The following is a 26,919-nucleotide window of genomic DNA, read 5'->3' on the forward strand; positions in this document are numbered from 1 at the left end:
AAATTGAGTTCCACAATCACACACAGGTCACAGCTGGTATGAGACAGTTAAGATTCAAACCCAGAGCTGTCTGGTTCCAATGCTCATGTATTTCTCCCCCATCCTATGCTGTGTCTTTAATAAGAACTTCCCAGAGAGCAGGGATCCTGTAAGTGAATTATGGAGACAAATTTGGAATATCATATTGAGGGCTAGATTATGGATAGTTTTAGATGTCAAGAAATTTGAGTATAACTGTCGTGCGGGGTGGCCTGCGGGTTCTCTGCTCCCGCTCCCCACATAAGAACGCAGGATATGGTGAGGCCAAAAAGGAACACCCACGGAGCCATAGGTAGGGGAGTCATACCACTGTGGTCTCACTGGAGGCTGTGTTCACCGGACGTGCGACCTGCTGTCCGCTTTTCTGCCAACCGACCAACTCGACTCTCCTCGATTCTGCTCCTCTGCTCTCCTCGGCTCTCCTCCGTAGCCGCAGCAGTTATATTAGCGGCTAATTGGCTAACTGGCTACAGCTGATGGCCAATCAGCCACAGCTGACAGCCATCTACTACCCGAGCCAGCACCTTTCCATGTGAGGCTGAGAGCCTGTAAACTACTTTCTGGGGCTCTGTCCCCACAATAACTTAAAGAAAATCATCAATGACAAGGAATTTAAATTATCATTTGGGGAATAACTTATTAAAAATAACACTTAACGAAGAATCTGGTAATTGTATGTAGGATGGACTGAAACAGTAAGAGATGGAATAGATAATAATCATTGGGGGATGATGGATGTTCTGAGTAATCAGTCTACCCAGTAATTCAAAAATGCTCTCAATTGTCAGTTGAGAACACCTGGCTAAGAACCAGTATTCTCTATAGGTTATGCAACATTTCACCTGCTCTGACTAATGAAAATTAAATGCATTTGGAACAGAAATCACATATATATGTAGATGAAGCACATGATGAGCTCTTATTTGACCTTGGTTTATGTAAATGACCACAAGAAAGGAAGAAAATCTGGATTATAAAAGGAAGGTAAGCATCATCAGTTAGTCTCTTCAGGCTCAGATTTTGAAAATGAAGGACGTTTTACTAATGACCTTTCTGGTTTTTATTAGTTCTCCAGGTTGGGCAAAAGATAGGCACTATTACATAGGCATTAAGGAAACCACTTGGAACTATGCTCCTACTGGTAAAAATATGCTCAATGGAAAGCCATTTTCCAAAGATCAGTAAGTAAGACCTCTGCACTGAAAATTTTACTATCAGAAGCAAAAGTTGGTAATTGTTACTCATCGAAAAAACGCTGAAGAAGAATTTCTCATGATTGACCCTTTAAGGGGACATTTGCTATTAGGACCACTTCCTTTGTTTGTTGTTGTTTTAGTATAAGAATGGCATGGAAGACAGATATTAATATAAATAAGAAATTATTCCTTCATGGGATTATCACCACTCTTGCCCTTGTGACACATTATTTCAGGGGTCATGTAATTCTGTGTTATCAGTGATTTTTGTTTAAGTGGTGCTCTACGTGTAAAACAACAATTTTCTTTCTGATATTGAGTGTATGCCAGAGACTGAAATTGCAGCTTTTTGACTTCTGTCTTCAAGTAATAAGAAGGGGGACATCTAGAGATTACGCATATAATTTCCTGTTTATTAGCCAAACTGCCCCCAATTCTACCAACAAATCCACAGATGTATTTAAATGTGTAAATGACTCTAAGTTATAAGAATTGATCTAATGCTTGAGAACTAAAGTAACATCAATGAGAAAACCTTTTGTAGTACAATGAATTTGGTAAGTCTTTTAAACTAAAATGCCACGTGTATTACTTGCTACTTTTTATTTGGCTGCAACACCTTTTTTGACTTCTTTCCCAATTTCTCCAGGTCTGAGTTTTCTCTATCAAAATTAGGTTGTAAAGCTTCTTACTTCCAATTTCAGTTTAGTCAACACTTCTTTCTTTCTAGTCAAATTTGTTAAAATTCTCTCTTTTATTTTTTACAGAGAGTTTCAGTCCCAAAAATATCTGCAACGTGGCCAAGATAGGATAGGATCTGTTTATAAGAAGGCTTTGTATTTTCAGTATACTGATGATACATTTCAAAGGATCATTAAAAAACCATCCTGGTTGGGATATTTAGGTCCGATAATTAAAGCGGAGACTGGAGACTTGGTTTATGTACATGTGAAAAATTTTGCTTCAAGGATGTATAGTGTTCATCCTCACGGAATCACCTACACTAAAGAAAATGAAGGTAAGTGGATCATCTCTCTTTATATTCCTGAACTTTTGCTTGTAGACAGTATGAGCCCAATGCTTCAGGAAAAGCAAGGTAACGATGAACTGGGCATCATTATGGATAAGAGTAGTTTGGGGTGAATGCAGAGTCTTTCTTCTGATGTCTTTAATGTTAATATCCAAGACAGTCTTTTTTTTTCAGTTTCTCATCTTGAATGAGTGACCACTCTTTTGTTATTCCTGGGAAAGAAAACACACTTTTCATTCACACACACAAAAATTGTTTTTGTAGGAGACACTCATGAGCCAAATGTTAGTTGGCAGAAATGCTGTTCTGCCCCTATTTCATTTCATTTCCTAGTGGATGAGGATTAGTCTCTTGGAAAACATCTGAGTCAAGAAATATCACTACTTTCCAGAAAGTAGTTCCTTTTCCTACACATCTACACTCACAGCTGCCTGATGACACAGTGGGAAAAAAAGGGAAGAGAAAGCAAACAAATAGGGTTTTGTGTTCAGCATGGAGTAGGAGGGTCCCAAAAGATGTATAAACGATGAGAGGTTGGCCATAATTCAAAATGTTCTATTGAATGAAAAAAATATTTTGCCTAGTTATCAGGATTCCAGCCTCAAAAGTTTGAGATCTGAAGTAAAACTTTAGAAGAAGAAAGAAAGGAAAGCAAGGACCCAGATTCAGGGGAATGTAAGCTATGCAGAGGGCCACTTTTGGACTACTTGGAGGTAACATGGATGCCTGCTGATGCCACAGGTCCCAAGTGTGACTTGTGGTGAAGAAAATATGGAGGGAAACTCAGGAGCTTAGATCTCTGCATTCAAGATACAGGGACATAGTAAGTGTACAATATTTGTGGACTCTATATCAATAAAGGTGATGATAGTCTGTTAATATACTGCCCGCTCATCCCAATTTGGTCTACAATGTGGCCGAGGTGGGCATTCAGGTGGAAGCCAACCAAGGGGGATCTAGGGAGACAGGAGGCAGGAGAGAGGAAAGGAGAAATGCACACCTTACTCTGAAAATACAAATTAACATTCGTTCATTGCTTAATGAAGAGAGTATGAGTCACATTCAAAATAGTGTTGTCAATGGTAGCTGTGACCACAGTGTAGATTGTGTTTTCTAGGTGCTCTCTATCCTGATAATACTACGGGCCTGCAAAAGGAAGATGACCGTCTGGAACCAGGGACGCGGTATACTTACAAGTGGTTTGTGGAGGAAAAGCAGGGGCCTGGCCCCAATGACAGTGACTGTGTGACAAGGGTTTACCACTCCCATGTAGACTCTGAAAGAGATGTGGCTTCAGGACTCATTGGACCAATGCTGACTTGTAAAAGAGGTAACATATTTTTTAAATTTCATTGTAGCAGTTGGGTCAACCAAAATATGCGGGGTGTCCCTCACCTTCGCAATAGAATTTTGCTACTATCAAATGAGCTCTATTTTCCTGCCTTGCCCTTGGTTGCCTAGCAAAAGTAAAGGTGCCATGTTGGACTCTGAGCACTAGGTGGCGATCTTGAATACAATGCCTCAATTCAAGTCCAGTAATGCATGTTGATCACTAGGTGGTAGTCAAACCTAGTACACGCCACTTCAGCCATCCTCACACAAAATTACTGCCACCTTGCTCTCTCCTACAGAGAAGTGATCAGCAGAGTGGAGAATAGAGGCTGTCTGCCTGTTCCTTGCATGATTGGTTCCTTAGGTTCTGTCTGTGGAGGTGCACGATTTTACTTTCATATTAAGTTGAATCAGTTAGAATTATCAGCTTATTTTATAGCAGAAATAATTATTGCAAAGAGGAAATTTTGCTGTTTTTGTTTTTTGTTTTGTTTTGTTTTGTTTTAGGCACACTGGATGGAGACACTGAAAAAAATATCGACAAGTCATATGTTCTGTTGTTCACTTTAACTGATGAAAACAAGAGCTGGTATATCGATGACAATATTAATACGTACACTAAATCCGGCCAAGTTGATGCTAGTGATCTTGACTTCCACGGGAGCAATGTCATGAGAGGTAAGATTTAAAAAACTTTCTCATTTATAATGTCCGATAAGTCTAACTTCTGTGATCCTACTTAGTGATTTCCCTTTGCTCAAGTTTGTGTACTTGAATTTGTATTTTTCAGTTTTTCTCTCAAGATACACTGGTTGACAGTCAAGGCATCTATTAAATCCTGCTGATTTCCAAAGTCAACTCTTGTAGATTATGCAAATTGACACTGAGGTGTCTGTAATGAGGAAATGCATAGAATTGATACCCTGTGGTCCTTATCTACCATGCTTCATAGGTTAATTTGCATTTGTTTTCAGCAATTAATGGATACATGTATGGAAATCTGCCCAACCTCACCATGTGTGCTGAAGACAGGGTCAGGTGGCATTTGGTTGGCATGGGTAATATTTCCTCTGTACACTCCATCTATCTCCAAGGACAAACTCTATTCTCTCGGAATCACAGAAAGGATATCATTACCGTCTTCCCTGCCTCACTGGAGGATGCCTTCATGGTGGCCAAGGGCCCTGGAGAATGGATGCTGGGCTGTCATGTATATGGTAGGGATTGACTACTTTTACATAATACAGGGTCAGAGAACTTCCAAGGTTACAACCCGTTACAAATGTCTCATCTTCCAAATGTAGATACTCATATCTAGGGAGGTGATAGGATTGCCTTTTGGAAAGTCATAGACAGGTCAGGACTGGAATGCTTTTATTATTTTTTCTTTTTCCTGCAAAATTAAGTCCTGTATTTGTTTGAAGCACAAAGCTTAAAATTGTTTAAATGACAAGCAAAAATAAATATATACAAATGTTGATGATAAGTACATCATTTAATATACCATTTACATAATCAAGACATAAAATACCAGCATTCAAAAATAAACACTGCTTGCAAATGAACAAAATGCAATTAATCTTGAAACGTTGAAAATTTCATATTATGTAATCTATTTTAAGTACAATCTTAAATAACATTATATCAATGGATTTATTGTCGAAACACATTTATTTTTGTGCAATTTTCTCAGCTCTTTCAACACCTATACTGCTCAGGGAGATGATGAGGAAGAATTAAAAACTGGCCGCAAATATTTTTCTCTGATTCCTTCATCCTCAAATAATCTGGCCATTGCAATTATTTTATTAATGCTTCTATTTTTATTTCAAATAAATAATTTCCAGACTTCCTTTTTTTTTTTAACTTCACCAATTACCAGGCATACTTACCTTGATCATGTGTTTATCTTTTTCTCTTTCTCTCTTTTTTTTAAATTAAAGTTTATTGGGGTGACAACTGTTAGTAAAGTTATGTAGATTTCAGGTGTACAATTCTGTAATACATCATCTATGTATAACATTGTGTGTTCACCACCCAGAGTCAGTTCTCTTTCCATCACCATATATTTGATCCCCTTTACCCTCATCTACGACCCCCTTTTCCTCTCCCCCCTTCCCCTCTAGTAACAACTAAACTATTGCCTGTGCCTATGAGTTTTTGTTTCTTCATTTGTTTACCTTGTTCTTTTGTTGTTTTCAGTTTTATATCCCACATATCAGTGAAATCATATGGTTCTCGACTTTTTCTGTCTGACTTACTTCATTTAGTATAATAATCACAAGATCCATCCATGTTGTTGCAAATGATACTATTTCATCTTTTCTTATGGCAGAATAGTATTCCATTGTGTATATATATATCACATCTTCTTTATCCATTCATCTATTGAAGGACACTTTGATTGTTTCCATGTCTTGGCCACCGTAAATAAAGCTGCAGTGAACATTGGAGTGCATATATCTTTACAGACAAATGTTTTCAGATTTTTTGGGTAAATACCCAGGAGAGGGATTGCTGAGTCATATGGCAATTCTATTCTTAATTTTTTGAGGAACCTCCACACTGCCTTCCATAGCGGCTGCACCAGTCTGCATTCCCACCAACAGTGTATGAGGGTTCCTTTTCCCCCACAGCCTCTCCAACACTTGTTATTATTTGTCTTGTTGATGATAGCCAATCTGACTGGGGTGAGGTGATATCTCATTGTGGTTTTTATTTGCATTTCTCTGATGATTAGTGATGTTGAACATTTTTTCATATATCTATTGGCCATTTGTATGTCTTCCTTGGAGAAATGTCTATTCAGGTCCTCTGTCCATTTTTTAATTGGATTGTTTTTGTTGTTGTTGTTGAGTTATATGAGTTCCTTATATATTTTGGATATTAACCCCTTATCGGAGGCATTGTTTGCAAAAATCTTCTCCCATTCTGTTTGTTGCTTCTTTATTTTGTTGATGGTATCTTTTGCTGTGCAGAACCGTTTTAGTTTGATATAATCCCATTCATTTATTTTAGCTTTTACTTCCATTGCCTTTGGAGTCAAATTCATAAAATGCTCTTTGAACCTCAGGCCCGTAAGTTCAGTACCTATGTTTTCTTCTATGCACTTTATTGTGTCAGGTCTTATACTTAGGTCTTTGATCCATTTTGACTTAATTTTGGCACATGGTGACAGATAGCAGTCCAGTTTCAGTCTTTTGCGCGTGGCTTTCCAATTCTCCTAGCACCATTTATTGAAGAGGCTGTCTTACTTCCATTGCATGTTTTTGGCTTCTTTGTCAAAAATTATCTGTCCATATTTATGTGGGCTTATTTCTGGGTTCTCAATTCTATTCCATTGGTCTGTGTGTCTGTTTTTCTGCCAATACCATGCTGTTTTGATTATTGTTGCCCTGTAGTACAAGCTAAAGTCAGGAAGTGTGATACCTCCAGTATTGTACTTTTTTCTTAAGATTGCTTTGGCTATTTGGGGTCTTTTGTGGTTCCAAACAAATCTGATGATTTTTTGTTCTATTTCTTTAAAAAATGTCATTGGGATTTTGATGGGGATTGCATTAAATCTGTATATTGCTTTGGGTAATATGGCCATTTTAACTATGTTGATTCTTCCAATCCATGAACATGATCAGTCTTTCCATTTCTTTGTGCCTTCTTCAATTTCTTTTAAAAATGTTGTATAGTTTTCAGTGTATAGGTCTCTCACATCCTTGGTTAAATTTATTGCTAGGTATTTTATTCTTTTTGTTGCAATTGCAAAAGGAATTGTGTTTTCTTTTATTTCTTTTTCTGAGATTTCATTGTTACTGTGTGAGAATGCAATGGACTATATTTATATATAGCATCACGTCATCTGCAAAAAGTGACAATTTAACTTCTTCATTCCCAATTTGGATGCCTTTTATTTCTTTCTCTTGCCTGATTGCTCTGGCTAGGTCTTCCAATACTACGTTGAAAAGCAGAGGTGATAGGGGACATCCCTGTCGTGTTCCTGAACGTAGAGCAAAGGGCTTCAGTTTTTCACATTAATTATGATGGTAGCTGAGGGTTTGTTATATATGGACTTTATTATGTTAAGGTATTTTCCTTCTATACCTATTTTATTGTTTTAATCATATATAGATGTTGTATCTTGTCAAATGCTTTTTCTGCATCTATTGATATAATCATATGATTGTTGTCCTTTATTTTGTTTATGTGGTGTATCACATTGAGTGATTTATATATGTTGAACCATCCTTGTGCCCCGGGGATGAACCACACTTGGTCATGATGAATAATCTTTTTAATGCATTGTTGTATTCGATTTGCTAGAATTTTGTTTAGGATTTTTGCATCTGTATTCATCAGAGATATTGGTCTGTAATTTTCTTTTTTTGTGTTATCCTTTCCAGGTTTTGGTATCAGAGTAATGTTGGCCTGATAAAATGAGTTAGAAAGTATTGTCTCTTCCTCAATTTTTTTGGAAGGGTTTGCGTAGGATAGGTATTAGGTCTTCTTTGAATGTTTGGTAGAATTCACTAGTGAAGCCACCTGGTCCTGGACTTTTGCCTTTGGGAAGGTTTTGGATGACTGATTCAATTTCGTTACTGGTGATCCGTCTATTTAGATTTTCCAGTTCTTCATGATTCAGCCTAGGAAGGCTATATGTTTCTAAGAACTTGTCCATTTCTTCTAGGTTATTGAATTTGGTGACATATAGTCCTTCATAGTATTCTTGGAAGATCCTTTGTATTTCTGTGGTATCCATGGTAACGTCCCTGATTTAATTTCTGATTTTTTTTTTTTTTAATTTCTGATTTTGTTTGTGTGTTTTCTTTTTTCTCTTAGTGAGTCTAGCCAAGGGTTTGTCAATTGTATTAATCTTTTCAGAGAACCAGCTCTTTGTTGCATTAATTTTTTCTGTTGTCTTTTTGTTCTCTGTTTCATTTAGTTCTGCTCTGATTTTCATTATTTCCTTCCTTCTGTTGACTTTGGGTTTCATTTGTTCTTCTTTTTCTAGTTCTTCCAGGTGTAACATGAGGTTTTTTAATCTGGGATTTTTCTTGTTTCTTGGGATAGGCCTGTAATGATATAAATTTCCCTCTTATTACTGATTTTGCTGCATCCCCAAAATTTTGGTAGGATATATTTTCTTTCTCATTTGTTTCTATGTATCTTTTGATCTCTCCTCTTATTTCTTCTTTGATCCAATCATTCTTTAAAAGTATGGTGTTTAATCTCCACATATTTGTGAGGTTTCCTGATATCTTTTTGCAGTTAATATCCAATTTCAAAGCCTTGTGATCAGAGAATATGTTTGGTGTGCTTTCAATCTTCTTAAATTTGCTGAGGCTAGTTTTATGTCCCAATATATGGACTATCCTTGAGAATGTGCCACTAGGAAAGAATGTATAGTCTGATGTTCTAGGATGAAGTGATCCATAAATGTCAATTATGTCCATTTCATCTAATGTGTCATTTAGGGCTGATATTTCTTTATTTATTTTCTGTCCATAGCTTTCAATAATATATTTAGGTCCCCTACTATAATTGTGTTTTGGTCAATTTCTCCCTTTAATTCTATTAGTGGTTGGTTTGTATATTTTGGTGCTCCCTGATTGGAAGCATAAATATTGGTGACTGTTATGTCTTCTTGTTGTATAGTCCCCTTTACCATTATGAAATGCCTATCATTGTCACTTGTTACCTTTTTTATCATGAAGTCTGTTTCATCTGACATAAGGATGTTACGTCTGCTTTTCTCTGAATACCATTTGCTTGGAGTATCAATTTCCACCCTTTTACTTTGAGTCTGTTTGTCCTTGTAGCTGAGATGTGTCTCTTGGAGACAACATATGGTTGGGTTTAGTTTTCTGATCCAATCTGCTATTCTGTGCCTTTTTATTGGTGAGTTCAGGACTGGAACACTTTTAACTCTGTGTAATAAACCCTTTTAGGAATATAGGGATTTTTGTTGTTGTTGTTTTTATGAAGAAAAGGTTTACATTAATTAGCTTGTGAGCTTTACAAGAAACCTGAGCATCAGACTGAGAAGGTATTATTACAGTTTTTTGTGTTTTTTTTTAATTGAGAAAGTAAGTTCTATGAGGTTAAAAACTTGCCCAAAACCTTTTAAGAAGCTCAGCGAGGAATTTTGTAGTACCAAATACAGTTGACCGTTGAACAAATGGGAATTAGGGGCACCAACCCCCCTTGCAGTCAAAAATCTGGGTATAACTTTTGACTCCCCCCCCAAAATTAACTACTAGTAGCCTACTGTTTATCAGAAGCTTTACCAATAACATAAACAGCCAATTAACACACATTTTGTATCCAGTATGTATTATATACTGTGTATTCTTACAGTAATCTAGAGAAAATAAAATGTTAAGAAAATCATAAGGAATAGAAAATGCGTTTACAGTACTGTACTGTATTTATCAATACCATAAGTTTACATCGTCTGTTTATAAAATGAAAAAAATCCGGATATAAGTGGACCCGCACAATTCAAACCCAGGTTGTTCAAGGGTCAACTGTAATTTTAATCCAGTACTCAGAAAACCTCATTATTTTAGTTTATTTCCCTCATGAATCACACTGTCCATTGAATAATAGGCTGGTTAGCTATGAAGTTATTTAGTTATTGATCTTTTCTATTCTTAAATACACCAAACTCTACATATGATCATGTAAATGTTTTATTTGTCAGTCAGAAAATGTGACTGTTATTAGAACTAAAGAATTTAAGTTTTTTGTTTGTTTTGTTTTTTTACAAAAAAATGGGGTTTACTTCTCTGGCCAAAACCTTTCTTTTTTTTAAGTCCCATATTTTGATTAACATCATGTGTCAATTAATTATTTAAACAGCTAAACAACAAGTATTTATCAAGATTTCTTGTGTGTTGTGTCCCTCCCAGGGCCATGGGAAAGGGAGAACCACACATAGAAATAAAAATACATAGCTATGTTTTGTTTTACATAAGTAGATCACACTGCATATAGTATTCTGCTGCTTGCTTTCTTCACTCATCAATATGTCTTGAGATCTTTTCCATGACTTTCCCTATTTATTTAACTTATTTTTTAAACTGTTATATAGATTTTCATATTTGGGATGTATCCTAGTTTATTTAACAATTTGTCTACTAATAGACATTTAAATGGCTTTCACTTTTTTGGTTGATTAACAGTTATAGTTAACACCTTTTTATTTGTATCTTTTTTATGCATGGGCAAACATTTTTCTTGGATAACTACCAAGAAGTGAAATTATATATTGGGAGGGTTTTTGATTTTAAGAATGCTGCCAGATTGCCTTCCAAAAAGTCTGTACTAATTTACACTCCTGTGAAATCAAAACACAGAACTGATGCCCTCATGAAAATTTACCTGCCTTGATTTTTCTACTGCCTGCCAACAGTTAATCTAATAAACCAACTAACTCATTAGTGACCTGGTAGCAATTTTATACCCACAAGGGAAGACTTTTTGGCTAAACAGACTCTCAAATTCTTCTTGGTAGGCAGTTGCCATCTTTATCTATGAGTTGGCCCAATGCTGGGTGTCATTCTCCAGTAATATCTATGTTCCTCTAACATTCATTTTTGCATCTTGGTTTTTGTATTTGTATCATAAATTTTGGCTTTTTTACACAAATTCCATAAATAAAATACCTCAGATTTGTCAGAGAAAGGGGGAGTTGCAATATTGTTGGCTAAAATTATATATATATATATATAGATAGATAGATAGATAGATAGATAGATAGATAGATAGATAGATATAGATATAGATATATAGATATATAGATATATATTACAAAAAATGTTTTAATAACATTCTCTGCTTGGGTTTACTCTTTTCAGAGCCTATGAAAGCCTTTTTCAATGTAAAGAATTGCCAAAAACCTTCAGCAGATTTTACTGCGACAGATGTTATGCATTACTATATTGCTGCTGAAAATATATTTTGGAACTATGCTCCAACTGGTATAGATTTCTTCACTAAAAAGAGTTTAACGGCAAAGGGAAGGTAATGATTCAGTAATTGAAATATTTATGGTTAAAGAAAGACAATTGAAGTTTTTCATAATCCAGCTCCTCCTAGAAAAATTGAGGCATCTTATAATAAAAAGATACTGATTAAATAAAGGTAGAAAAATAATTATGCCAATAATTGGGGGAAAATTGAGCCTCAGGATCATTGCCCCACAGTTTTTCTCTAAATGTTTTGGCAGCCAATGCAAAGGAAAACATACTGCCCACATTTTTCCTAGCACTAAATTTTAAAGTGGGTTTGTTTTATAACTATGACATTTAACAACATAGTGGATAATGTTATCAATAGCAGTTTCACAAAAATCCAGAAACGTTCCTCATGTGTAATTTATACTTAGATCTAAAGGCAATTAAATAATTTCCTGTGACATCCTTAAATCATATAATTTTTTTTTACTCAATAACACTTATGACTGTATTACCAATTGCTATATTAATGACCAAAACGTAAGACTGAAATACATTACTGCTGCATCAGTATTTAAAAGTGCACAAAAAGTTTTTCTGATAGTCCCATTGCTAGATTATATTTACTTATTTGAAGTTTATAGGAGTTTTAATCCTTCTGGTCTATGGACTGAAAGTTATATGTCAGAAAATATCAAGTTCTACAACCACCAAAAAATAATATTTTCATAGTATTTATTTTTGTCTAATTCACTCACAAAGAATTTAAAAAACTAAAAATGTTATATCAAGTGAATATTTTCTCTTCTTACATTTTAACTCATCAATGAATTATTTAACCTGTGTAATGGAAATTTTATATTAATCTTGAGAAGAATATCTGGGATTATAGTAAAAAGTACATTCACAATTAGGTCCAACTCTCATTTTATATTGACAAAAGTAAGTACAAATCAATAATTGATTTTTGGGGGGCTTGCTTGATTCTCCTGGCTGTGAAATATTATGATGTATTAGCACTGCAAGTCACCGATTCATTGGTAGGCAACACTTTTTCTCAGGGGACTCCATTTTATTTTCTTAGAATAAAAAATGAAGAATGACGTCTCTCATCTTAATATTCTAGTTTCTTTGTACATAGCTGTTTTAAAAACAGTGTTTATTACTACCTGCCTGAAAATAAATCAGATATTATGTCTTTTTGATTTTTATTCCAAAAGAAAATTTGTAGATAAACTACAGGTAGACAGACATACTAGATACACACCCTTAGACAAAAGATTGCAAAGATATGGATGGGAAATGTTAACAATGGTTATGTATAGATGGTAGGATTATGAAAATTTTACTTTGTTACATTTTTCCTTATTTTTCAAATTTTCTACAATGAGCACGAATTACTTTTATAAATAAATTACAAGTACTTTAAAACAGATGTATGTAGATTCTAGCTTTCTTTTCACGTGATGACTAAATTTAAAAGTTCTTTGTGTATCTACTTTCTTTACACAGTGAATCCCAGAAATATTTTGAACAAGGCCCAACGAGAATTGGAGGAACTTACCAAAAACTAGTTTACCGTGAATACACAGATGCTTCCTTCCAAATACAGAAGGAAAGAGAAGAGCACCTTGGAATCCTTGGTAAAATTCTATTCATAGCTTGCAAGATTATAAATACAATTTATACAGATTCTATGTAATCAAAAAAGGTATTCACCTACCCACAGTTTTATTGATTTTAGCTGTCATCTTATAACCTTATGAAAAACAACATATTCCCATTCACCCGATTTTAAACTACATTATTTTGACCTTATAAATCCAATAATATTAATATATTCATGTGATCCAAGGTGACTTTCTAAGACCCAAATCATTTAGACCTCTTGCAGTTGGACACATTTCTGGTTCAAGGAAAACCTTACCCAAGTAACACAACTTGACAATTGCATTTTGAAAATCAAGGACAACTACTAACTCGGTTGGTTTCTAGGCCCTGTCATCAAGGCAGAGGTAGGACAGACCATCAAAGTCACTTTCTATAACAATGGTCCCCTGCCACTCAGCATTCAACCTCAGGGACTGCGTTACAGCAAAGACAACGAGGGCTCATTCTACAAAACACCCGGAGGAAGTAAGTAGAACTCAAGAGAGGTCCAAGCAAGCCATCCTGCAATATAGTGTCAGGAAGAAAATACAACTTCTCCTAAAATCATTGTGCAGCCCACTTTTTACATCATAAACAGCTCTGTGTACTTACTGTGGCAAAGTGATTCCTTTGGCCCCTTTTAACTGTCACCCAAGGTGCTGCAAGGTAAGCAAGACATGGTTCTTGCTCTCAGATCTCACAGTCTAGACTAGGGTACTTTTGGTCATAGGTCCTATTTTACAAATGTTTATTTCTTACTAGGCACCCCTCCAGCCTCCTCACATGTAGATCCTGGCACAACATTTGTCTATACATGGCAAGTTCCACCAGATGTGGGTCCTACCTCCACGGACCCCAACTGCCTGACCATGTTATACTACTCCTCAGTCAATGGGACAAAAGACGCAAACACTGGCCTTGTAGGGCCTCTCCTTGTGTGCAGAAAGGGGAGTCTTGGAGAGGATGGCAAACAGGTGAGTCACAGGACCTGTGTCCAGGTGTGCCCGGGTGAGGGGGTGCCTGAGACAGAACCACAGAAGAAAGGCACTATGGCAGCCAGCGTCTTGCGCTTAGGTGAGCTGGTACCTCCCACTTCTAGTCTTTCCTCAGCTCCAGACCTGTGTGTTCCTCTGCCCAATGAGCACCCGCTCTGCCATGTTCCACAGACACCTCTAATTCCCTTGACTTTTAACTTTTCTTCTCCCTCTGGACAGCCACAACCTGTCCCTCCAGCCTATAAGTCTTTTCCTCTGCTCTGTAGCATCGGTCACCAAATCTCCAATACCATTGCCTTATTCTAGAGCCATCATCTCTGTCTGAATTCCTTGAACCTCTTAACTCCTGCCCCCACTCTCATCCTGGTTCAATATAGCTCCACATCCCTTCCTTTCAAATCCAATTACAGCACTCGCCACACTCAAAATCCCTCCACAATTTGTTGGCTCACAAGTCAGCACATCAGACCCTAACGATCCCTCCAGATTCATGCTGCCCTCTCTGCCAACAATGCACACACCGTTCTGGCCTTCCTGCACAATTAGCTCATTAGTCTCTGAGTAAGAAAGCTTAATTGACATCTCTTTGATTTTGCCCTTGTCTCTGTCTGAAATGGCCTTTCCTTACTGTTTTGCCGGCTAAAGGAGCAGACATTTTACCATAGTTCCTTGTGTATGTTTCTATTAAAGCCCTGTCCACACAATTATTTTTACTTGCCTGTCTCTCCCACTAGACTATATGTTGCTTGAAACCATACACACGGTTTTATTTATTTTTGTGTAACAACCACAGCCCTTCTGTGGCAGGTGGTAGGTGCTCAATAAATGCTTGATGAATGACTTTCCCTTGTTCCTCACTCACAAATAAACTAATATCCAAATTCCTTTCTGCATTTATAATGCATGTGTAATAAAGCCTATAAACCCCTTACTATAGTTATATGTATAATTGAATATATAGTTTATTAAATATGTGACTATATATTTATATTCATCTATATAATAAAGTTATATAGAAGTCTTATAATTCTTATGTACATATAATTTTTATACTTTATACTAAAATATAAATATGTATACATATTTCATTTCTTAATAAACCCTAAACTAAACATGCAGACTTTCTGGAATTAAAAATATTTTATTTAACTTACTTTCTATAAAGCATCTTCTGAAAGGACACTATCTGTTATTATCTGATTATATGGTTTACTTTTATGAAGTTTCAGATGTAGGAATGCCCAGAGTAAGATCTTTATATGAAAACAGCTGTAGATATTTCTCCCAACTTCTTAGTTCTGTGATCAATTCATTTATGGCTTTATATAAAATGTCAATAACTGGGGAAAGTCAAATGATGAAATTTTCTAGAAGTATATAAATCCCTTGTATGGGAAATCCTGTATGCAAATCAGCCATTTGACTAGACTTTGAATATAGACCATCTATACTTTGTGTCTATTCTTTTTTCTGTTCTCATCCACAGAAGGGAATAGACAAAGAATTTTACCTACTTGCCGCAAAATTTGATGAAAATGATAGTTATCTCCTGGATCAAAATATTAGAACGTTTTTTACCACAGAGCCTAAAAACGTGAACAAAGAGGACCAAGACTTCCAGAACTCTAACTTTATGAATTGTAAGGGAATGTTTAATTTACAAGATAAATGCATTAAACAGTTATTTAATTTCACTATGCCCAAATAATTACAGATTGTTTAAGAGAAACGTACATTTCCCTCCCAATGGTCAGTTAATAAGTTTCATATTTCCTTTCAATACAATTTCCTAATATAAATATTATCTACTAAGGTGATTATGTTAAATTCAATTTACCAAATATTTACCAATGCCTTTTTAGTGCAATATATTGTTTAGCTATTATTAAATGTAAGACAGAATTTCATTCCTGTCTTATTCCTTTATTGACCAATTAATAGAGTGGGTGGGTGGAGTATTTGTTAAATTGGTCAGTTGGTTGGTTTTTGAAGAGTATAAGGTGTAGTAGACGATGGATTGGTCTAGAATCTGGAGACTTGGACTCTGGTCTTAACAGTTCCTTCCATTCATTAGCTTAATGACACTGCCCCTCTGGCCTTAGTTTTCTCAAATCTAGAAGGAAGGGATTGACTGGAACAATCTTGAGATCCTTCCATGAATGAACTGTTTTATGATTAGTTATTTGCTGAGTTTCAAGTGATGTTTAGTACCAGTAAATTAAATAATCTCGTCCTTGTCACAAATGTCTTGCAGCCATAAATGGATACATGTATGGAAATCTGCCCGGACTCGATATGTGTTTAGGAGACAACGTTTCATGGCACCTTCTTAGTGTGGGATCAAATTCAGACTTACATGGAATATATTTTTCAGGGAATACCTTCATTTCTCTAGGACAAAGGGGCGACACTGTATCTATGATTCCCTATACTTCCCAGACACTTTTAATGACACCTGATTCCACAGGTAAGTAATAGGTCTTCTCCTTCAGCCTGAAACATGTTTAAAGTATGAAAAACGTTGTCATTGTATGCATTGAATATTCTGTTTGTACAGAAAAAAATGAACTTATAATGCTTGGAAAATTTTTGCCCTGTTCCATTTAATTTATAGGAACATTAGTATATCATTTTTCTGTACACAAAAATCCCCCCAGCCTCTCCCAGTTTTCTCCTCCTGGGCTCCAGGTTCTAAATCAACCCACACTCCTCAAAAGCAGTGAAGATGTTTTGCAGTATTTGAATTTGCTTTCATTCAATTATCTGCCGTATTTCTTACTCTTCTGTGCATCTGTTTCTCAGTCCTTCATTCAGCTTTTACCTTTCCCTACTCCCTTCTGCCTTCCTCTCTCTACTTCTGTCATTGCTATCTTTACTATTAAGCAAATTTTTTTGCTGACAAATATTTTTCTTAAGACACCCCATATCAGAGAATTTTTATGGGGATCTGAAGAGCCAAGCCTCCACTTTTAAGCTAATACTCTCATTTGTAAAATAAGTATTATAATAATTTACAATTTACAGAAAGGAAGGCAATGACCAGATAAGATGAGATAGAGATAATAAAGATGTAGTAAAGTACCTGGCTTGTGTTAAGACTCAATAAAACGTCAGTTTCTTCTTTTATCCTGCAGATCCATCTTCACAAAAAACAAAACAGAACAAAACAATTCATCCATCTTGCTCAAAAGCTACTGACAGCAATCAAATACAGGCTACACAATATACCGTGTTTCCCCGAAAATAAGACCTAGCTGAAAATAAGATCAGCTCTAATGCGTCTTTTGGAGCGAAAATTAATATAAGACCTGGTATTATATTATATTATATTATATTATATTATATTATATTATATTATATTATATTATACCCAGTATTGTATTATATTATATTATATTATATTATATTATATTATATTATATTATATTATATTATATTATATTATACCAGGTCTTATAGTAAAATAAGACCAGGTCTTATATTAATCTTTGCTTCAAAAGATGCATTACAGCTGATTGTCTTGCTAGGTCTTATTTTCGGGGAAACACAGTACTAGTTACTCTATAAATACCATGGATTGGTATCAACTCTTTGTGATACCACAGATTCATTTGACTACATTTTCTACATTCTAAAAATTATTTTACTTTTCAAACAAACAAAACCTGTGATTAAGAACAACTAAGGGAAAAAAGGAAAGAGTTCTTTCTCCAATACTCTTTCTCTTCTCTGCTGTGTACATTCACTCAGTGGCAAATTATTGCCATCCCCCCGACCCACCCCCCGGCTTTTTCCTGTGCTTTCCTCTGCAAATATTTTCCTGAACTTAAAAAAAAAAAAAAAAGCCTGCTTTTATTCTCTTTTCTAAATAATATCAGCTGTGGTAAACATGTGGAGACATCTAGTACATATCAAGCACTGTGCTGTATGAGCATCATTTCCTGCTAAACAAATCCTCTTTCCCAAACCCTCTGAGTTGGAAGGTTTTGCTTCCTTGTTAGTCTCCTTGAATCTCATCCTCCATAAAAAGTAATAGCAACAACAGAAATATGTAAAGAGTTGAAAGAGAGAGTTAGTGCTGATGAGGGTAATACTAAGAAGCAGCTTCAGAATGTGATGGGCATAAAATTACCAAAATAAAAAAGACCACCAGAATTCAGGTGGAACTTACTGTTCTGAGCAAGGCTGGAGTTTTTTTGTTTGGATTTGTTTTTGTCATGGTCATTTGTTGGGGTTTTTAACATGTTAGGCTGATTCCCTTCCACTTCCTTTCTCTACCTCCACTGCTACCTCTCTGATCTAAGCCACCATCATCTCTCGTGGATGATTTTAACAGCCTCCTAAAAGGTCTCCTTCCTTCCATCTTGTTCACTCTAGTCTAATTCTCAGCAGAGCTGCCAGGGGTGCCCATATGTCACTCATGGACTCACAATCCCACAATGGCTCCCATTTCACTGGGTAAAGGCTACAGACTTTTCAGTGGTCCATAAGGGCCCACGTGACCCAGCCCTCCATTCCCCACTAATCTTGTCTCCTAGTACGCTTACCTTTGCTCACTCCACTCCCTGCACACAGACTTCTAGTCTTCAAACACTCCAAGCAGGCCCTCAGCTTGGGGGATTTTGCTACGTGTTTCCCCTTGATCCAGCATTCACCTCTCATGAGTCTTTGCCCAAATGTCACCCTGCCATCAAGGTCTACCTTGATCATCCTATAAAATATTGCTCACTGCTCCCTTGAACCCCTTTTGTCTCCCACACACTCCTAGAATTCTCAATCTTCCTTACACTGTTCTCCTTTTTTCTTTAATCCATAGCATTTATTATCTTTCAGCATACATAGAAGTTACTTACTATGTTATTGTCTGTCTCTACAACACCTTGCATATAAACTGTATGGGTAAGGATTTTCAACTACTTGATTCATTGATATTTCCCAAGTTCCTAGAAATATGCCTGGCATAAAGAATATACTCAATAAATATTTACCAAATTAATGAAAAAATGAATGAATTATCTTACTGTGCTTCTTTTGGGGGCTTATGTCTTATGAATGACTTCACAGAGAGAAAAGAATTCTGAATGCAATGCTTTATGCATTCTTTTTTTATTCACCTCTAGGAAATTTTGGCGTGGTTTGTCTGATTTCAGAGCCCTATCAAAACGGCATGAAAAGTACATACAAAGTGATGCAGTGTTCAGAGCCATATCCTGAGCAAACACAGGACCAGGAGAAAATTATCTATATCGCAGCTGAGGAAATTGTGTGGGATTATTGTCCTAGCAGGAAGTGGGAGAAAGAACTGAAACGTTTACAAAGAGAGGAGAAGTATGGTGATAATTTGTCTCTAATTGGAAAGGGTTCATTCTGTAGTTTTCCACTCCTTCCTTTCAGTGTGTGTGTGTGTGTGTGTAGTGTGTATATATTTGTGTTTGGTATGGCATGTGTGTGGACCATGCATGTGTGTGATGAGTGTGTGTGTGTGTGTGTGTGTGTGTGCGTGTGTGTTTAGGATACATTTAATTATAAATAACTTCAAAATTTGCATGTATGATATCTTCAATTACAAATCTTTCTAAATATCTACATAACTTCCTCTATGCTTTGTTTCTTCCTGTCTCTTTTCATTTCTCACATCCTATCTTCCTTATGTGTTTACCATCTAATCACATGACTTTGAGGTATAATAAAAGTAACTTCAGCTATACTTAACATTTGGAATCAGTCAGGTTTTTCTTTTGTCTTTATTTGTTTCCATCTATGTTCTTCTGAGAACTTCAAATTAAAGACACTGTTGTTGATTTTTTCTTTCTGTAAACTTTGCTTTCTTTCTTGATTTGCAATCTTACTACTCATTTATCAAAACAAAAATTTCATTTTGAAAACATGCTTTAAAGTATAGAGTGAATGTCTGACAATCTTACCAGAATGAATACATATTTTTAAAAAAGAAGAATTACTTTCCAAGGTAAAAATTGCCTCTAAATAGTAATAAATTACACTATTTCAAAAAGTTCTTCCATATGAGAATTTGTCTAATGGCTAAATTAACTAACTTTGTGGGGTTTTTTTTGTTTTTGTTTTCATTTTCTCAAAGTCAAACAAACATATTTTTGGATAGAACTGAGATATATCTTGGGTCCAAATACAAGAAAGTTGTATATCGTCAATATGATGATATCACATTCACACAAAAAACGGAGAGAAATGAAGATGAAAAACATCTGGATATTCTAGGTATTGATTTGCTATAAGATTGGTTTTGGGGTTTTCTTCTTCTTTAGCTGCTAGGATTGTTGCACACAGTGAGGATATTGTCAACTTCCGCCTTGACAGAGGCAAATGCCTATAATTCTAACTAATTTGCTTGCTGACAGGCACTTTTACTGGGAAAAAAAGGGATTCAAGTTTTGTTTAATAGAAAATAAAGAGACCATAGAAAGTTAGCACAGTCAGTTTCAGACTACCTGGCTTCCTGCACTCAGAACCCAAGAATTCTGGACCTGGGAGGGACCTTAGTAGTAGCTTTTCCAGATAATTTCATTGAAATTAAAATGAAGCCCAGAAACCCTGCTAGTAAGGAGGGGGACTTCTTTGTTTAAATTTAAGTGTTTAATTTAAAGCACTGGAGTGTTAAGATTTAATTTCATCTCTGTCCAAAAGTGAGGAAAATTATAACCGTTCTTCTACCTTTGACAGATCGGCTAGGAAACCTACAGGTCACCCTTGTGCACCCACCCACATGTATTAGGTTGGTGTAAAAGTAATTGTGCTTTAAAAGGTTAAAAATAATTGCAAAAACTGCAATTACTTTTGCACTAACCTATTAACAGTTCCATAAGTCACACAGTATTTCTAGAAGTCACATGATGTTTTCATATATCAAATGGTATTACCTGAAGTCACATGTCATTTCCATATGCCCAAATCTTGTTTGGGTCCTGATATCTGTGTCTATCAAGGCTGTCTTGGTGGGGATCCTGAGAAGATGGATTTACATGCTGATGAAGGGAAATGCTTACTGTTTTGGCTCCTGTGGAGCTTGTCCCTATGAGACTCCTGGAGGGAGGTCTGTGCTATCCAGTTCCCACTGCTTTTAGGTGGCTCCCTATCTTTCATAACAGCAGGATGTCTGTTTTCTCTAAGATTCTGGCCAATGCACCAAGATAAATAACACAATATGACCTTCTAGATTCCATTTTATTTATGCAAAAAAGGAAAACACTTTCTAGAAAGGGAAAGACAAGCATAGTGTTTGGGAAAGTAGAATTGCCATGGGGGTGGAAGAGGTGCTGGCTTTGGCTCACATCCATTGTCCACCATGTCTCTTCAGGTTCTGATTTTAGTAATTATAGCATAAGTTTGAAGAGAGTGCTTACTGCTTAGTTCATCTCAAAATCATCTGTTTCTGAATTTTTAGAGCCACTGATTCAATCTGCTTTAAAATAGAAAGAAGATTTATAACAAATTTTGTACCTTCAGTTCTTGGCCTAGGATGCAAGGGAGAAAGTAACATGAAGTGTTTAATCTGTGAGAGAGAAAATCACCCTAAATCATAGAAAGGCAGCTCCTCCTAATCCTCTACTAGGGTGAAGGGGGAAAGAATAAAAGGCTTAAATGATGAGGCTGTTCAAGAAAGAAAATAAAGTGCTCCATTGTTAAATTGTGTGTTTTTGTAGGCGTTAACTGATGCTCATCAAAATACGTTTTCTAGAGACAGAGCTTATAAAAATTCTAGATGACTTAAATTTTCCAGGTAACAATGATGTTTTATAATCAGCAATGATCCTCTTATTAAATGTGTTTGTGTTTCATTTGGCTGCATATTAAGGAAAAGGGTAAGAATAAGTCACTGTTTAAATCTTAAGAAGACAGATGACTCACCATTGAAAATAAGTAAAAATGATTTACACATTTTTCTTTTCTATATTTCCTAGGTCCTTTAATATTTGCCATCCCTGGTGAGACACTCCGAATTATCTTTAAAAATAAAGCCTCAAGACCGTATTCTATTTATGCTCATGGAGTGAAAACACACAATTCCACCACTGTTCTAACACAGCCAGGTAACTGCTTTGGTAGAAAGAAAAGCCCTCAAATTTTTATAGAGAACTATGGGGCTAATGTTCTTTCTCAAATACGGGTGTAATTCCAGATAAGAAAGACCAGCGGACTAGTAAGAAGGGCCTGAAGAATTTGGGAGAGAAGTATTCCTTTTGCAAGTTGAGTTTGTTTCTAGGAGGGGCGCACCAGAGGTAAAACTCCCCAGCATACATAATTTCTCCTCTAGGGCCATCTCCCTCCCACCTCTCCACCTGTCCAGTTGCCAGATATTCTTATATTCATTCTCACCAACTCAAGTACTAAAGTAGGAGTTGAGTAGCGTGTGAGGGAGGGGGCGGGAGTGAGAGTCAAGCTGCTAAGAGGAAGTGATGACCCACATGTATTAATATTTCTAAGGCATCACCACTATTGAGCATGCCATTCAGCATTTTCAACTCAGAAGGAAATGAAAACTTTTTAATATAAATGCCCAGGAAGCTGATTCTGAAATGAAGATTTGTGTGCAGGGAGTGCTCTTGGGCTCAACGGCAATGAAAAGATAGAGAGGAAGCAGAATTGGGCAGGGGGTGAAGTTGAGCAGAGATGCAGTCTTAATAGAAGTCACAGCCAAACCTACAAGAAATTCTGAAGATAAAGTTGCTCTCAGCTGTCCTGAGTTGGGGTAAGAGGGTTGGCCCTTTATGTGCCTGCATCAGTCTCCAGTTGCAGGCTTGGGCGAGGTGGCTCCCTTCAGCCAACCCTGTCTGTGAAGGGAGTTGACACCCAGTGGATCTAGTCCTTCATTCTTAAAAGGGCATCTGAGAGAAATATCCACAATGTCCCCCATAGTTCTCCACCCAAACAAGTAGTTCTGGGAATTAAGGGTATCAAGGAAAGAGCCAAATTCAGAAAGGAAAGATTTGTGGGGCATAAGACTGAAGGTAGACTTGGATGGTGGTTGAAATATTCCCTTTGAATTTTGAAAACAGACAGTCCTATGGTACAACAGGAATCTCCCATCAAGGGAGTATGCAAGTCAGCGTTCAGTTCTGATAAGTCAGGAAAGGACCACATTACATGCATTCCAGAAATACTTCTATGCATCTGCTGTGCCCCACGCACAGTGTGGTGTGCTGGAAGGGGAGGATTAGTAAAATAAATTGTTAAAAATTTGGAAGCAGGGAGGCAGGGGATGAGATTGATTAGTGGAGAAGGAGGACTATGTGCTTGGGAAAATTCATTTAGCCTCTGGAAGTGAGGGATATAGGATTAGACAGTGAGGGGTGGGAGTAGGGGACCAAAAGAACTTGACCACTAGTGTCAAGAGAATTCAGATTCGGGAGGGCTCATGCAAATAGCTTTGGGGTGGGGAGGTGGTGCCTGTGATCTGTACATTGGAAGGTTCAGAGCTAGGATTCAAAACAAGTCTATCACATTTAAAAGCCTGAGTTCTCATTGTCACTACAATAAGTGTTTGTTGAATGAATGAATGAATGAATGAATGAATGAATGAATGAATAAATATTTAATGATTAACATTTTTCAATGGCAGAATCACTGTGAAGTTTTGATCCAGTAACCCTGAGAACAAAATAGCCAACATTGATAGTTACATTGATTTTGCCTTATGGCCCAGGTAATGCAGCTTCATTTGCATTATTTTGTCTAATCCCTGAATCCCCATTTAATGTACATGAGGAAACAGAAGCTCAGAAATATAAACACAGTGACTAAGATCACGAAGCTGGGAGCAGTAGAGCCAGAGCAAAAAAAGGAGGAATCTGCTGCCAATTATTTTTATAGCTTCAGGGTCTGTTCATTATCTGGTTCTCCATAAAGAAGTGTGATTTAAAAGATTTTATATAAATACACTGTATTTGCCTATTTTAGGAGAGACCCAAACATACCTTTGGCAGATCCCTGAAAGAAGTGGTCCTACCTCACAGGACTTTGAATGTATACCTTGGTTTTACTATTCTACTGTGGACATGGTTAAGGTAAACTTTAAATCAAATCTGTTTTTATCTTATCTCCTCTTAGAAATTATAATGGAAGGAAGAAGTTTATTTTTGTTCTTAAAAAATTTTGGTTCTATGTAAAGTTTCTGTTAAGTAACTTAAATACTGCTCAGCTTTTAATCCTATACAGATTTGCATTTTTCAAGAGCAAACTAAATTAATACATTATGCTCCCTTAAATTTATGACATTTTCCAAAATGTTACTGTGAATTGGAAAGCATGTATAATTATATAATAATAGCCTCTTGTTTGTTTCAGTGAGTAGGATTTGGGTAACAGAAAACAAAGTGTGGAATTTAAAAATTCTATGACTAATGAGAAATATATACATATTATATATTCTTTGAAAACCCTCAACTCTGGACTTCCAGTTTATTTGCATTAAAAAAAAACCACCAGAGTTCCTTTTTTGAACTTTTACTTATTTTGGCCCACTCTTTGCCTGGAACAAGAATTTACTCTGACATTCAACCCCAAAACAAAATATAAACAAACCGAGGCTCCCAGCTGAAGGTGGCTGTACAGGGCGGGGCTAAGGCCTCACAGGGGTAGAGGAAGGATCTGAGGCCTTTACACATCTTTGCCAACCAACTCCAGGGCAAGGGAATTCTGTTTTTTAATTACATTTTCAAAAAAAAGAGCTAAATCCAGCGAGGAATGTATCTAACATCCCTTTCAAGAGTTGTTCTCTAAGCGAAATAAGTCAGACAGAAAAAGTAGATAACCATATGATTTCACTGATATGTGGTTTGTAAACAACAAAAGAACAAGACAAACAACTGAAAGAACAAAAACTCATAGACACAGACAATAGTTTAGGAGTTACCATAGCGTAAGGGGGGAGGGGAGAGCGGGGCTCTAGAAGAGGGTAAATGGGGTGGTGAACACATAGATAAGATATAGATAATGTATTACAGAATTGTACACCTGAAATCTATGTAATTTTACTAACAGTTGTCGTCCCAATAAACTTTAAATAAACAAACAAACAAACAAACAAATAAATAAATAAAATGTGGATAGTAATAGTGTTGTAAGGATTAATGGGATAGTCCATGTAAAACATTTAGTTCAGTGTTTTATTAGTATGTACTCATGGAATATTAGCTAACTTTTTTTTTCACTTACTGAACAGCTAAGAAAAATTCAAGATCAGAATGGCTGAGATCTGTGGTGTTTTCTCCCAAGTTTGTATGCTAGACTTCCTTTACAACTAGAATGTAGCCTGTGCTGTACATAAGAAGTTCTCCAGTGTATAGATGTAGCAAAAAAAAAAATTGTAATACTCAATATATACTGATAACAAAAGATGAATACAAGTCATGTTTGACTTCTACAATTACAAGATGTGCTCAAAGTGGTTACCATCAGTGTAATTTTAATACAGTTTCTTCCTTTCTTAAACTGTGTATACATTTTTTGGCACCCTCTGTGTATTTGTAATTGTCACTTCTTCCTATTGAATTAACCCTTTTGTCATTATATAATGACCTTCTTTGTGTCTGTGACTGTTTTTGTGTCTGTGACTGTCTTTATAATAATGACTTTAAGTAAAAGATTAAGTAAAAAAAAAAAAAAGACTTGTTCTCTTTAGACTTCAGCTCTAATGAGGGAGATGACAACTTTTTTTCAATCAAGGATTTAGCACGTCAAACATTTTGTTCCTTACTCTACTCAGACTTAGAATCCTAATAATTAAAAACTCAGGATCTGACCTCTGAAACTAAAACTTGATTCTACTTTTTCTATTCCCTGGGGGAAATTTTTAGTTGTGGGCACAGTTAATATTCTTGCTTTGTGTCTTCAGGATTTTCACAGCGGACTGATCGGTCCTTTGATAGTATGTCGCAAAGACACCAAAGCCAGCATAGTTCACCGTGTGCTCCTCTTCGCGATGTTTAATGAGGATTACTCCTGGTACTTGGAAGACAATATCAACACCTATTCTCTAAAACCGAACCAAGTAGACAGAAGTAATCCTAATTTCACCCTCAGCAACAGCATGCACGGTAATGTCCACTGAGCCCCCGACTGTAGCCTCTAGGCCGTTTCCCACAGAGGGAACAGATGAAGGTTCAAATTTGTGAAGCTCAGCGCAGTTTAGAGACAGTTGGGATGGATAACACTTGGACTAGGGGTCAACAAACTTTTTCCATGAAAGGCGGCATGGTAAAGAATTTAGGCTTCCAGACTATATGGTCTCTGCCACAGGCTGTCTTATACTCTGCCATGTGGGACAAAAGCCCCCGCAGACAAGACAGAAACAACTGGATGTGGCTGGGAGCCAACACAACTTTATTTATAGACACTGAAACTTATATTTTATATAATTTTCACACATTAGGAAATATTTTCTTTTTAAAATATTTTTTCCCCAACTATTTAGAAGTTTAGAAACCATTCTTTGCTCATGGGCCATAGAAAAATGCAGTGGGTGGTCTGGATCCTACCTGTGGATGGTAGACCCCTGTGGTAGTAGCGTGGTGAATTCCAGGGCCTCTGGAGCCACGCAAGCAATGGAAAAGCAAGACTATCAGTTACCATTTCTGGAGGGTCTTACTGCACACTTTTCTAAACATTTTACCTAGATGAACACAGGGGCAGGTGGGGTCTGAGGCAAACTGGAGCGCACTTGGCCCCACCCACTCTTCCCTGCCACCATTACC

At 36.4% G+C, this 26,919-nt stretch overlaps 1 protein-coding gene across 1 annotated transcript in view; it reads left to right on the top strand.

Annotated features, from left to right (window-relative positions):
* The first annotated feature begins 3,891 nt into the window (after positions 1-3,891).
* Positions 3,892-26,919, top strand: part of LOC109456502 (ceruloplasmin-like) — a 31,597-nt gene continuing 8,569 nt past the window's right edge. The window contains exons 1-14 of the mRNA XM_074333823.2: positions 3,892-3,976; positions 4,105-4,275; positions 4,572-4,814; positions 11,448-11,613; positions 13,059-13,189; positions 13,542-13,682; positions 13,959-14,170; positions 15,678-15,831; positions 16,446-16,658; positions 19,312-19,519; positions 20,289-20,428; positions 22,129-22,257; positions 24,125-24,231; positions 26,061-26,262. Of these exons, the coding sequence (XP_074189924.2) occupies positions 3,946-3,976; positions 4,105-4,275; positions 4,572-4,814; positions 11,448-11,613; positions 13,059-13,189; positions 13,542-13,682; positions 13,959-14,170; positions 15,678-15,831; positions 16,446-16,658; positions 19,312-19,519; positions 20,289-20,428; positions 22,129-22,257; positions 24,125-24,231; positions 26,061-26,262 (2,248 nt within the window). The 5' untranslated portion in view covers positions 3,892-3,945. The remainder of the gene's footprint in view (positions 3,977-4,104; positions 4,276-4,571; positions 4,815-11,447; positions 11,614-13,058; positions 13,190-13,541; positions 13,683-13,958; positions 14,171-15,677; positions 15,832-16,445; positions 16,659-19,311; positions 19,520-20,288; positions 20,429-22,128; positions 22,258-24,124; positions 24,232-26,060; positions 26,263-26,919) is intronic.

The sequence above is a fragment of the Rhinolophus sinicus genome, chromosome 17 (assembly GCF_057876585.1).
Source record: "Rhinolophus sinicus isolate RSI-liver-muscle chromosome 17, RSI-T2T, whole genome shotgun sequence".
Taxonomy (NCBI): Eukaryota; Metazoa; Chordata; class Mammalia; order Chiroptera; family Rhinolophidae; genus Rhinolophus; species Rhinolophus sinicus.